General features: G+C 48.0%; 2 protein-coding genes across 13 annotated transcripts in view; one reads left to right on the top strand and one right to left on the bottom strand.

Annotated features, from left to right (window-relative positions):
- The window catches only part of LOC309851810 (uncharacterized protein), a 48,318-nt gene extending 38,549 nt beyond the window's left edge, over window positions 1-9,769 (top strand). The window contains exon 5 of one of the 2 annotated variants that reach the window (XM_082707543.1): window positions 9,027-9,769. In XM_082707543.1, the coding sequence (XP_082563669.1) occupies window positions 9,027-9,094 (68 nt within the window). In that variant the 3' untranslated portion in view covers window positions 9,095-9,769. Of the gene's footprint in view, window positions 1-1,302; window positions 1,777-9,026 lie in introns of those variants that run through there. The other variant, XM_082707544.1, reaches the window with a different exon arrangement.
- The window catches only part of BCAS3 (BCAS3 microtubule associated cell migration factor), a 584,337-nt gene that overhangs the window by 31,913 nt on the left and 538,087 nt on the right, over window positions 1-14,337 (bottom strand). The window lies entirely within an intron of this gene.

Genomic DNA, 14,337 nt, shown 5'->3' with positions numbered 1-14,337 from the left:
GTTATTATTACCGAGCAATGTAAAGGAAGCGTAGACAAACATTTTTAAAAAAATTCACGATGAAGCATTAATCATGGTTGCCTGGGGGTAGCTGGGTTACTGGGGACTCTCCTGTCACTTTATACCCATCCATGTGTTTTCTGTAACTTTGGCAATACCTAAATAAATAAATAAATAAATAAAGCAAGTCAACAAACATGAGGAAAAAGCAGAGAGAGAGAAGAGAGAGAAAAAAAGCCCCGTGCCAGAAACATGTGCACTGGGACACAGACAGTAGCCCCCTGAGGAACATCTGAGTGGAGGGCTTCCCCTGAGCATTGTCTTGACACGCCTGGGGGGCGGGGGGAGCCTGCAGCTCCACAGCCCGCATCTGACTCCTCTCCCAGTGTCCGCGGCCGGCCGCACGCGATGTTGATTCATCCCTGTGTACATCGGACATATTTCCTTTTAATTTGTGTCAGGAATGTGCACCAACCTGTGTGTGTGAAAACGGCAGAAACAACTTGACCTCTGTACAAATTTCATACAACAGTTCAGAAAGGACCAGAAGAGCAACGCTGGAAGGACTCCATTTTAAAATCAAGTCCCTTTACCTGTCATCTTTGTCCTGCCCGGCCACCCCAGCCCTCAGCCTTTCGATAAACAGGACAGAGCTTGCTAGGAGACACCCTTTCCTGATTGCCAAGGAATGTCTGAGCCCCTCACACATCATTAGGAGGTCACTGAGCCAGGCCCCTGCCTTTTGCCTGCGAGCCCAGGAGATCAGTCATCACTGCAGGGCCCAAAAAGGAGAATTTCGATGGGCTCCCCACTCATAGCAGACCTGGAGGTGCCTCAGACAGAAGAGCTTTCCAAGTCAGGCTGACACTGGCATTTCCCAGACAGGATCCCAGAGATCTTTCCTCCTCTGCTTTGAAACAGAAACCATCAAGATTTCTACCCCTCAAAGTGGGAAGAGAAGAATTGTCTTGCAGCTAGACTGCAATGAAAATATTCCCTGCAGGATGGTCTGCCCTGCTTCTGAGGATGGAGAGAAAATTTACACACGGCGTTCTGTTACAGGACTCTTAGGGTGAGGCTCAGAATACACCACAAGACAAACTATATCCTCGGAAACCTAACATCTCCTTTTTATTCCAACATCTCCTTCAATGGAAAAACTTCATGGAACTGTATCTCTAAACACAAATGAGCAAACAAAATGGGTTTTCCAGAACAGTCCCGCTCCCAAACAAGTCCTGTGATCACATCAGATATGGTGGAAGGCAAGAGAACTAACATTTATTGTTTATTTTGTTCCAGGCATGGCCACTTTATAATACCTTACCTCACTAAAATTGCCCCAGCAAGTCTATGAGGTTGGTGCTGACATTCCCATTTTATAGATCAAGCAACTGAGGCCAAGGAAAGTAAAATTTTGCTCAAGATGACGATGTCAAGACTACAGTCAAGATTCTGATTCTAGGTCCAAGGCCTGTACTTTCTTCCACTAAAATTCATGCCAAATTTTCATTTTAAAAATATGGCTGCAGAACCAGTAAGGGGGTTTCCAGTTAAGCCTTCCTACTGCAGAATTTTTAAGTGGTTCTTAGAGTTGGGCAGTTGGGAGGCCGGACAAAGAACCCAACCCAAACAAATCCTGTGTGTGTCTTAAAGAGACTTCAGTACTCCGCAAATAAGCCAAATTTGAGGCTCTCCACGGAGAACTTTGAAGTCTGAAACCTGGGACTAAGAAGTCTTCTGTTTTTATTAATTAAAGAAGATGTTTCAAAATCATCAGATTTAGCACGATGACTGGACTTCAGATGTGAAACTCAATATACACACAGACATGCATGGCTTGTCCTTTTGGGTTATTTTTGATCTTCCCTGAGGATCTGCATCTCCTCAGATGAGATCTCTCTGCTTCCTGGGCTGGCTGACATGTCTGCAGGCCCAATTTTGCAGGCCTGGGCCCCTGCTGGCCTCAGGAATTTCAAAGGCCAGGGAGAGAAGTGTGGGCAAAGTGGCTCCTACCACCATTTGCTCCTCTAGGCCCCCAAGGCAGTAGCTGTGGGAAAGAAGGGAGGAACCCACTCTGGGCTGAAGGAAGAAGGTCCTGTATGTGCCTGTAGGTCCCAGAGTTGACTGGTTTGATGCCCTGCCAAGTTTTGGTTTTGTTATTTTGGTAGTCACCTAACCACGTGGGCTTTCAAATGGTGTTTCCAGCTTGGGCAAAAGGCATTTCCATTTGTAGTGTGTGGTCAGCCTTCCACTATTCTCTGCCACCAAACCCCATCAGCTCTCACTCCAAGGGGCAAAGCTGAACCAGATTTTTAGCTGCAGGGGTCTTGGATGAAGATTTGTGTCTGGCCTGCCATTCTGACACAGGGTATATTATATAACAGCATCCCTACTTTCCAGGCCCTTACAACAAAGCTGTTCACCAAAGACTTGGCCTCAGGGCCTGAGAGGAGCAAGATGAGAAACAGCACTGTTTGGACAATGGGGGACACCCACTAAAGCTGGGGTAGTCGGGGACGGTTTCCATCAGTTATGGCGTCTTGATGTGGGTGGAAGATATGCCACAGTAGGGGGGGATGTCTGGGTAAAAACACCAAGGCAGGGATGTTCCTCACGTAGAGGCAGTCAGTAGAGTCTACTGGAGTGGAGGGTCCCTCATGAAGAATACTACCACATGTGGTTCCTCAGAATTGGTGCCCATTTTCACACAGCTATTTCCTTGTGACTGTGGGACCATAGCAATCTGTACCATGGGCAGGACAGATACTGTTGACTCCATTTTACAGATGAGGCTCCCGAGGCTCCCGATGAGGAAATGACTTGCTTCGCTCACCTTAGGTTCTTTACTTTTTTTTCTTTTATTGAAGTATAGTCGACAGTTACTTTAGTTTCTTGCCGCCCAGGGTAGTTGTGGCACCCTCTGTGAAGATCCTCAGTGAACAAACCGGCACTATAGAAATATCAACATGGCGGCCTGAGGCAGGTGCCGAAATGGGATCACAGGGCAGACTGGTGACTGACTTTGCTGAAATCCTAACTAGTGCTGGCTTGGGCCCCTTGTCCTACAAGGGCTTCCTTGACTTTTGGCCTCATTTCCTGGTCCTGCGGCCCACGGGGGTGAGCGTGGTGGTAGGGTTCAACACGGTATCACTTGACTTTATCACACAAGGTGTGTCCATGGCTTGTTCCACACCTGAAACAGTGAGGGTGCTTGGGAATTGTCATTCCCTGCCTTGACATGTCCACGTGTTTGTTCAGCTTTGGCTGCTCCCACTGACTCATCCTCAGCCTGGGCATGGAAACCAGGGAGAATGTAGGGAAAAGAGAAGAAGCTGCAGGAACACACAGCAGGAGCAATGAGGTGTAGAAATCTTAACAATGACAATAATCCCTTACAATGCACCCGCTTTACCCTTTACAAGGTGCTTTTAACTGCCTTAATCCTCACAACACTCCTAGAGAGGAAGGCAAGGCAACTCTTATTAGCCCCCCTTTCACGGCTGAGGAAGTGAATGCAGAGATGAGGGGGCCAGAGATGAGTTTGGAGAACCCGATCCTGTGTGCTACACCTTTGCTAGTCCAAGTGTGGGCCACTGGCCAAGACAGCAGCATTGCCTGGAAGACTGGGAGAAATGCAGCCCCGTGCAGGCCCTGCCCCAGGCTTAATAAAGCAGAATGTGCACTTAAATCACATCCCCAGGGGGTTGTGTGCACACTAGAGTTGGAGAGAATAGCTTACACGGCACTCCCCTCGCCCTGTTCCAGTCCCTTGGAGTATATCTGGTTCTACCTACTCATTTAAAGACCAGGAAATTGAGACCCAGGAGCCGATGGGATACGGCCTGTGACAGAATCAGGAACAGACAGAACTTTGGTCTTGCAAAGCAGTCCTGCTCCTGTTTAATCCAGCTGACACTCAACTACTGTGCGCCTTGCCTTTTCTCCTCTGTCCCTGCCCCACAAGTTCAAGTCTCAAACCACTCTCAGCTGCCAGGCCCTCGGCCTCACCCCTCAGTTCCAGCCTTGTATTAAGTGTTAACACAAGTTCTAGGACCTAGGGTTAACACTCTATTAAAGCAAACAGGCAAGCTGAGACCTCCTGCTACAGTGGAAGAGCTCAGTGGGGGTGCAGAGCACCCAGGGGCTCCCAGGTACAGCTGCAGAGGGGTGGGCTGGCGCTCAGCTGTCTCTGCCCTGCCCCACTCGGAGGCCCTACTGCTTTTAGGAGAGGACCAGGCACTCCCTGCTTACCTGTGGAGGGGACACTACACATGCCTTGTAAAATGCCCACTTCATTAGTAAGTGTGGAAAATGCCCAAATAACTGTGTTAAGCTGGTTATGATTTTCCCTCCATTCACCGGTCTCCCTGGGTGCCAAGTTTGGCGCCTGTGGGTAAAAGCAATTCCTAGGCCTTGGCTGGAGCTTGGGGCCAGGATTCTCCCTCCTTCCCCCCCACCCCCCACTTCTACTCTATTGAGGCCAATCAGGATGTTATTCATTTCCCTAGCAGAGACGCAAGTTCAAAAAGGGCCAGGAGGGCTCCTCGGCCCAGTCACAGTGTGAGAAATGCCAGTCTTTCCCATGAGAAGGAAGCAACAGATTTTGTTTCTGCTACTCATGCAAGGAGCAGCCCAGAATGAATGTGTGTGTGTGTGCGTGCGTGTGCGCGCACACATACACACGCCCACGCAGAAACCTAGCTTTTTATCTCTGGACCTATGGAACATAACGAATTTACAGGAAGATTGGAGTCATCCATAAGGAAAGAGGCAAAAAAAGCTGAGGCGCCCAGAGGTCCCTAGGAGGGGCCTGGAAACCTCATGTTACTATCTCAGACAGACATGGACCTGTCATCCAACCCTGAGTTAGGGCTAACAGCTGAATGAAAGAATTTCTCATTGTGCTTCATTTGAGTTTTAGAAATGCTTTTAGGGCTGAAAAGCTACTTAGAAGAGCTTTCTCACATCCCTCAGACTGTTAAAAATAAATAAATAAAAACCAAGTGTATTTGTTGTAGAAACACCTACCAAATAGCTCCAAATGAACTTGCAAATTCATACTCCCCTGGGCAAGTCATTAACCCTTTCTGGACTGGACCTCCCTTTAAAATAAAGAGGCCTGGATAGGAGCTCCAAAATCTTCAAATGCAGGAAGGGACTCTCACGCTGTCAAGATCCAAATGGGTGGTGGCGCCCCATTTACTGGGTGAACCATCCCCCTCTTTCTTGCCCTGCCTCTGGTGTCCACCTTCAAGAACCAGCAGCAGTGGCCTGTGCTCCAAATCTAGCTGTAATCCCTTCCCTCCATTTAGTACCTTCTTATGCCTTATTTTAAAGGCCATTGTGAGAGAGGGGTGGGGAGCAGGTCTATTGGCCAGATGAGGTGGCTATAAGTCACTGAGCTTTCTGTTGGTTGAAAGAGCACTTGATTAAGAATGGGAAACTGAGGGCTAGTTCTGGTGCTGGTATATTCTAGCAAGTCACCTCCTGGCCCCTCAGTTTTCTGCACTGTAAAAGAAGAACAGTAACGCTAGTTATTAGTGATGCCTGGGTGGTACGGTCTGTTAAGCATCTGACTCTAGGTTTTGGCTCAGGTCATGATCTCAGCGTCATGGGATCGAGCCCCGTGTCAGGCTCTGAGCTCACCGTGGAGTCTGCTTGAGATTCTCTCTCCCTCTCCCTCCACCCCTCCCACTTATGGTCTCTTTCTCTCTAAAAATAAATAAAGCTTTAAAACAATAATAATACTAGTTATTATTACTGTTAGTTATTTATAATCCTCAAAATTATGCTAAGATTCAAATGTTGATGTTCATGGTAGACCCTGCAAGACTACAATGTGTAACAGGTTCGTAAAGTATTGACTTTACCCTTAGAAGCCAGATGGCTTTATATTGGTGCTCTCACCACTTCTCCCAGATCCTTGGAGACTTAAGGATAATATCTAAGCTGTTTAGCTTCTGGAGGTATGGGAATGTCCACACAGCTCAGCACACTGCTCAATCCTAAAATGGGAATGTGAAGTTACCAATCATGTCTTCACTGGAGCTTTAAAGCTGCACAAGACACTTAACTGCTGCCCTCCAGGGTCAAACAGAGCTGACCCTGAAGTTATTCTGATGACCCAGAGATATCTAAGAACCAAGAGCCTGCAGCACAGATCTTGCCACATAAGAGAGGCCTAATGGGGGCGCCTGAGTGGCTCAGTTGGTTGAACATCTGACTGCTGATTTCGGCTGGGGTCATGGTCACGGGGTTGTGGGACTGAGCCCCGCGTTAGGTCCCACGCTCGGCACAGAGTCTACTTGTCCCACTCCCTCATCCTCTGCCCCTTCCCCTGCTCACACACTCTCACTAAAGTAAATAAATAAAATCTTTTAAAAATGGGTGCCTAGTAAATGTTTATTAAATGAATGAAGAGCGAATCTTTGCTATATTTTGATCTGAAGTCTGAAAAGGAACACATAAAGGCATTTCCCAGCCACCTAACCCCCAGGCAGCACTACCCTTAAATTTCTCATTCTAAAATAACTCCAAAAAGAAGGGATCCCTATGCTCCTTGGAGCCACATTCCTTAGTATTCTCCTCAGCAGGTAACTTCTCCCTATAATATTAAAATAAGTATAATTAATATCTCTATTCATCCTGTACAGATAATGTCCCAAGATCAAGTGATTAGGAAATAATATTTATCCTGACTATTCATTCACAACAATGTCTGGATTTCAAAGATTTGCAATTTCACACAAGGGGCACAGACCCTCTGCACCATTTCCATGCCTCATAAAATACATTTAGTAGAGACAGAGCCTTTATTTACAAAAGGTAAATACAACTGATCCTGAGAAGAGTTGTGTGAAACACGCCTCATGATGAGGGGCAGTGAACAGTTAGGTCTCAAACATATAAACAAGTAGAGCCAGCTCTGGCCTTGGCAATCAATCACCTAAAAATTTCTTCTTTGTCTACAGGTGTTGCTTCTTCCAAACTTCTTTAATAGGATTTTAACATATGTTTTGTTTTAAATGCTGGATCCCATTCAAGCCCATTATTCCACAAAACAGAGCAGCCAATCAGACTGTCTACAGGGAAGGGAGGATGCTCCAGTCCAACAGCTTTGAGAGAAGCAGCGCTAGGGCAGTTATCTGTCTAGATGCAGGATTTCCACCAGATTCCGGAGTATTCACTTGCTCAGAAACCCTCCTTCAGATGGATGGGTGAGCACTTCTCTCTCCATGCACCTGAGGAGTGCTATGGAAGCGCTGGCTCAAAGGATGGGGGTTCTCTAGAACCTCAGGGGGAATCTGTCTGTGTCTAGGGTGGGAGGTTGGGATGTAGTTTGTGTAGTTGGAAAGTGCTCCCAGGTTATAAATCAACAATCTCTGGTCTAGAGCCTCATTCCCAGATTTTCCTAAAGGGAAGAATCGCCAGGGGCGCCTATGGAATAAACAGATGCTCAGGCCCTTCTCCAAGATGATCCAATGCAGCGGTTCTGGGATAGGGTCTGAATCTTACCTGGGAATTTGGGGAACCACTGCTCTGGAGTGGCAGGCCCTCTTATCCAGCCTCAGGGGAAAAGGCCTCTGACTCTCCTCCCTCGATCATGGTAGCTCAGCCATAACCACTTGGTCCCCTGTGGCAATCCCGATACTGCGAAGGAAAGCTGCTTACACTGGCAAATTGCTGACTACTCCTCATCCTTCCTTAGTTTCATTTGGTTTTCCTCCTCCCTCCCTGAACACCCCCCAAGCTTCTCCCTAGGCCTGACTTTGTTCCCTCTGCCCCTCAAGTTGTTGTGCTTCTACAGGTTCCACCCTTCACCCTCTTCTCTTCCTTCTTTGCACACTAGCCTGGGTGAGCTCATCTACTCTCATCGTTACAACTATCACTGACACGCTGCTGACTTCCCTAACTGCACTTCTGACCCAGTTCTCTCCTGGCCTCTGGATCCATCTCTGTCTGACCCAACATACTCCACAGGCACCTCCAACTCAGTATGTCCAAAATAAAGTCATCACCTGACTTCTCTGAAACTTCTTCCTTCCCGATTCCCTAAGTGAATTGGCAGCACTGTCTTCTCAGACTCCCCCCTTTCCTCACCCCCACTGATCAGGAAGTCCTATGGATTTTACTTGCTAAGCCCTGCCCAATCTGTCCCCTACTCCACGGCCACTGAACTTAGACCCTCCTCAGTTCCCATTGGGATTATTCCAACAATCTTTATACCAGTCTTTCCATCCCTTAATATAGCTTCCCTTTACTTAACTCTTCTTAGTGCCACCAGAGTTACCTTTTCTAAAATGCAAATCTGAACATATAACTCGTCTGTCTTCAGGATAAAACCCAATCTTCTTAGCACCACCATCTATCATCTGGTCCTGACCAGCTCTCCACACTCTGCACACCCTGCCCCACCTTGCGCTTTGCCACCATGCATCTGAAACGCCTGCTCCTTCTGCCTGGAATGTTCTTCTTCCCTAGTCCTATTATTCATCCTTGAAGACTTAGATCAGCGGGGGGAGTCTATCACCCTCCTTCTTCGTCTGACTTAGGTCTTGCAACAGGCCAACACCCTGGCTTGCCTTCCACATAGCACATCGTCAACTCCACAACGAACACTTAACGGCTGTTATTACAGTCCAGCCACGGTGCTGGGTGCTGGGAGTCTGGGTAAAGGGGATGGATGGCTGAAAGAACAGTAACATGTTTTCTGGTCTACTTTCTGACCAGACTGTAAGTTCCTGGAGGACAGCATCTGTGGCTGCTGGTTTTTTGTTGTTGTTGTTGTTGTTGTTGTTGTTTGTTTGTTTGTTTTAAAATCTCTGTATTCTGAGTGAATAGCATGTTGCCTCAGTTCTTGGCACTTAGCAGGAAGGAAAGAAGGGAAGGAAGAAACTGGGGTTGTATAGCCCAGAGAAGAGATTGAGAGAGCTGAGATTCTAGTACTCAAATATGTGAAGCACAATTTTATGGAAAAGGGAATCAACTGATTGATCAATTGATCGATCAATCAATCTATTTAGGGGCTCCAGAGGCCAAACAGGACCCAGAGAGAAAAGACAACGGGCTGACATATTTCAGACCAACATGAGAAGAAGCGCCAACTGCCAGGACAAGCTACCTTGTACTGCCCACTCAAGACTCAACCCATGTGTGAGTTCCTCCATGAAGCCTTCCGGGAGTCCTCTGGGCAGGGAATGGTCCCTCTACTGTAGCCCCACAGCACCTGCACAGCCCCTAACGTGGTACGTCCGTGACTGCAGTGACCCATTCTCCTGTCTTCCCCTCAGCTTTGTGCTGTGAGTGTTTTGCCTTATTTTTGTATTCACAGGGCCTTAAGTCGCAGTACAGGAGACGGTTAAAGGCTCAGGCTTTAGGGCTCTTGTTCTGTCACCTAATAGTTGCATGATGTTGGGCAAATTAGTTACCTCTCTTGGGTCAACAAATACCTCTTTCAAATGGGACTCATAAAAAATATTAAGGCTTAAACGAATGTGTTCAGCGCAGTGTCCGACACAAGTGAATGCTTACATGCACTGTTATCCTGCTGGTTCTCGTCATGACTCAGTGAAGGTCCTGTTTCACAAAGAAACTGAGGTATAAAGAGACTTTGCGTCAGGCCACAGTGCTGGGCCCTGGGGCCAGGATTTTGGACATCTCAGATAGTATACTTCTCCCAGACTTAAACCTTTAAAAAGGTTATCCCCTTGATTTTTCAACCATGCTTAAGTGAGCTGAAAATAAAAGGAAGCACTTTGTTCTAGAAGGGAATACAAATGTTCTTTGTGAATTCCATCACCTCTTCCAAAGGAATTCTCTTATTAATCAGGAGAGAAGCTCAGAGCTCATAGGAGCTGTCGAGAACAGTGTTCCTCGTCCTTTTGTCAGGACTCTACAGACTCTCAAAGTCAACAGCTGGACTTCAGAGAAGATTACGGCACGACACCACTGTCACCTTCTAAGTAACAGGAAAAGCTGAGAAAATGCAATGCTTAGGTGCATGACCAAACCACTGCTCCTGGCCTCACACTTCACTGACCACCACACACCAATGACTTCACCTTCATTCCTATGACTCCCTCACCTGGATCTTGCAATAGCCTCTTTTAGTATTGGAAGCAAGAAATCCCACCTCTTGATCATGAAACTTCCTATTTGTCTATCTCCTTCACTTCCTTATTCTTCCTAATGATGCCTTTCCACCTCATTGAGCCTGCTAGCCCCTGGAGCCCTTCCCTGTCATCCCAATCCACTGGTTCCCTCCCAGTGACACTTCTCCACGTCCATCCTGGTATTCAGGCTTATAAGTCCAATAACACCCTCAACACCTGCCCCTCAACCACCCTCAACCACCGCCACCACTGCTCCCCCTGCTTTGCCAGATGCCTCCAGGATGATCTGCCTACCATCCAGCCACCTGATTCCTCTGCTCCTGCTCCTGGGCTGCTGGGCTGTGCTGGAGAAAACCTCACACTTACATCCACTGGCACCATGACAAATTTACCAGCGAGGCCTTCCCTGCTCCTCGGCCTTTTTTTTTTTTTTTTTTTAACCCCCCTCCCCATTCATTCCTGGTCAGTTCCCTCCTGTATTTTCTCTTCTTCCCAAACCCCCTAAACCTGTCACAACTCTCTCCCTCATTCTCAGCAGATGACCTGCCAACTAACTGCCTTTGGGATTTCTGTTTTCGTTCTTTCTTTTAAAGATTCAGAAGACCATGCATCTTAAAAGCGACCAGTATAAGAGTGACAAGCACAGATCACAGCCCCTGAAGAATCACCCCGTCAGCCAGTCAAGCAGAGTCTCCTCTGATAAGAGAAAGCAGGCGAGGGGGTGTCGGCTGGGAACCAGAGAACCGCTCTTCCCGCCTTTAGTTTCCCACTGAATACATTCTGGAGAGTTTTTGATTTTGCCCTTGTCACTTCTATTCTTCATCAGAGAGCTGCTGCTGTGTGAGGCTGAGTGGCGTCCTAAGGTGGGAGAAAAAGATGATTACAGCAGGCGAGTGAGCCCGTGCCCAGGCGGATGGCTTATAATCCAGAAATGACCCTGTATGGTCTCCACATGAGAAGGGACAGAGCAGTCAGCATTCCTGTGAGATTTGCAGGCTCGCACGCACGTGGATGTGTATCTATTTCAGAGCCATCCCAGGAGTCAGAAAATACCTGTCCAAAGTGGCAGAAAGGTGCAAGAGTGATGCCTCCACGCCTTGGCGTGGTTGCCAGGCCTCGTGATGACCCGGCCCGCGCTCACGCATCCAGGCTCCTCTCTCCCCCTCCCTCCCTGCACCTTGCATGAAACTTAAGGAACCCCGTTCTGTTCCTCCAGGGGAGTGTGCTCCCTTTCGCCTCTGGGCCTTTACATCTTCATCTTGCTCATCCTTTGATGGCAGCTTAGACAGAGCTTCTGGGCACCCTCCCTGACCCTCCTCTAGATGAGGCCAGGTGCCCCTGCTATGGGCTCCCGCAGCAGAGCCCCTGAAGCTACCTCATCACAGTACACTCCATGAATATTGCTGGTGTGTCTGTTTCCTCTTCTAGAACAAAAGAAGCTCCACAAAGGCAGAGATATCATCTGTCTTGTTCTCTGTAGTAAACTCAAAACTTAAGACCTATCTTCTCTAATAGCTCTATACTGATCCCAGAAAAACCAAGGGGTTTAGATGTGGACAGAGCACCCCTGTCAGCGCACAGAGGGAACAAAGTTCTGGTGAAGAAGAAGCTGGGCCTGAGAGAGAACCAGTCAGGGCCCAGCATCAACAGCTACAGGCTTCACGAAGCAGTGGGCCCAACTCTCAGTATAAGCTCCTGGATGAAGAGACCCACGTCTCTGATAAAGCAGAAGCAACTGGTAAGAGATGGCCCTTAAAGACAAGGGGGACTTGCTGTCAAAGAACAATGTGGGCAGGTAAACTTAGGTTCCATCTCCTTCTGGGTTCCAATGAGACTCTCCGACTCAGTTGCAGTGCTCTCTCAGATTGGAGTTTTGTGCTGCTCTGGCCTTCACCCCTGGCCTGCTGTCCAGATTCCTGGCCCGAGTCTCCTGCTCTCTGATCTTATTATGGACATTCACCAGTCTTAGCTCACCCAGGACCTTCTTGCCAACCAGATTTCATCTGGCCAACTATACCCAAGCCTGCATCCAGCCAGACACTCAGTCTTGCTGGAATGAGTGGACTTCTCCAAGGACTTTATGGCAGGAAGAGAAAGTTGGACCCGGAGTGAGGGCAGGGCAAACAGAAAGAGTGCCCCATGGAGGCTGTAGAACTGAACCGAGCAAAGAACACTGCCACAGATTTGCTTTGCTCGTTCTAGGCAAAATGCCCAACTGGCACTGTTTTGGGAAGAATTAAGCTGCTTTTGTCTCAGACTGGGGATAAACACAAATTCCTGGGGGATACTATTGAGAAGGGACCTGTCAGGAGAGACATTTGGTCACACAGATCTGGGAGGAGAGCAGCAGTGGCATGTTGGTTATCTGGCTGTCCAGCTGTTTGTCGCAACTTTCCACGTACACTTCCTCAACCGGTACTTCTCAGCGGGGCTAGGGAGGTTTCTGAATATAGGGAGGTACAGGTCTCATCCCAGGCCATGGGGTGTAAGATTGGAGCCTGGGCATGTGTATCCCCAAGTAACTCTGAGGCACTCTTTGTGGCTATAAACCATGACCAGATCAGTGCTCCTGTCCAGGTCAGCATGTCTGCCTTGGCCAAGGTGCTCACAGAGGAACACGGCAGGGAGGCTGATGGGCTGATGGGAGGCATTGGGTACCCACCCTCCATGAATTGACCCACCTCAGTAGCAACTAGGATGAGATGGTGAAGGATAGCTTACCTTCTGGGAGCATGCAGGAATATTTTCAGCTTCCTTTAAAAGGAAACCTCTTTATACAGAGCTTGGATAGAAACCCCCAACCGTTGACTGAGCTTACTTCTCTAGGGTAGTGCTCATCTCTGTGTGCTCAGTACTACAATGGGTGATCAACACGTGCTTGGCTAAGTGAATGAGCCACTGAGACCACCTTCTTTGGGTGTGGGCTCCCTGCCTGAGCGGGGGTGGGGGGATGTTTGGCCCCTGAAGACAGAGGGATGGGAAAACTCAGCAGGTGGGAGGGTCCTAGACTGCCATCCTGACCACTCACTGTGCCTGAGAGCCAAGAAGGAAACATTCTTAAGAACCAAGCCCTGAACCACCATGGCTCGGGCATGTTCTTAGACACCTAAATTCTTTAAAACTAAAATATCATATTATTTCCATTTAGGAACTGGTATCCAAATTAGCCCTAAAAGGAAATGTCCACTTGTGTCCCATTCCTGACTGCTAAGTTTAGGATATTTCAGATATCAGAGAATAGTCAAGAACACCTGGGTGGGTCTGAGTGGGCAGAGAGGAGGCCAAGTCGTCTTTGGGTGCTGAAACTTACGCTGTGGAGCGTGACAGCAACAATTGTGGCTTTGGATCAAGTATGGCTTCATGGGGTCTGTGGAAGGCCTGCTGGCCTCCTGTGGGAAGGCAGTATGGTACAGTGCCCCGAGCACTTAGGCCAGAATCCACTGCCAACCAGCTGAGTGTCTCTACAAAATACCTTGCTTCTATAAGCTTCAGTGTTCTCATGCGTCAATTGTGGGTAAGATATCTGCCCTCCCTACTTGAAGGGCTGTTGACAGAACCAAGTAAAATAGGAAATGTATATATACTTTCCTGTTTCTGTAAATCCTGAAGTGATGTATTTTGATAAAATACCAGGATTTCCTTTGGGGACACTGCCTGCCCAGCGGTCCTCCCCTGCAGCTGATTTCTCTCCCACAACCCTTCTCACTCTTTCCCAATGCAGACTTCTCTTCTTTGCTTCATAAAGCCTATAGCTTTGACTCTGCTGGCCTAAGACTATACTGTCCCCTGCCCCTCCTTGTCCAGACCCACTCCCTCCCCACCTCACCACATCCCTTATTCCTCCAAGAGTTGAGCTCCTGATTTCTGTCATAAGTCACACAGATGATCCTTCCAACAACCCGGTCTCTCAGTTCTTGAACTTTCTGATTTCTAGCGCTCACCTCCTTTGCCTCTGCCACTTGGCATGATGGCCATTTCCTTGATATAATTAATGGCTGCAAACACCATCACAATCTCAGTTACCAAAGTACCCCACTACTGCCTATCTTTCTAGTACCGCAGCTCCAACAATCCTTCCACCCCACCAAGGTCTCTAAACCACTGATCCTGCCTGCCTTGGGTCCTTCTCCTCCCACCATACATTATTGTTTTACTTTCTTTCATTTAAAATTTTTTATTTATTTATTTGAAGGTGGGGAGGGAGGGGGAGAGGCAGAAGGAG

The sequence above is a fragment of the Mustela nivalis genome (genome assembly GCF_964662115.1).
Source record: "Mustela nivalis genome assembly, chromosome: 17".
Taxonomy (NCBI): Eukaryota; Metazoa; Chordata; class Mammalia; order Carnivora; family Mustelidae; genus Mustela; species Mustela nivalis.
This window is presented reverse-complemented; position numbering and strand designations above follow the sequence as displayed.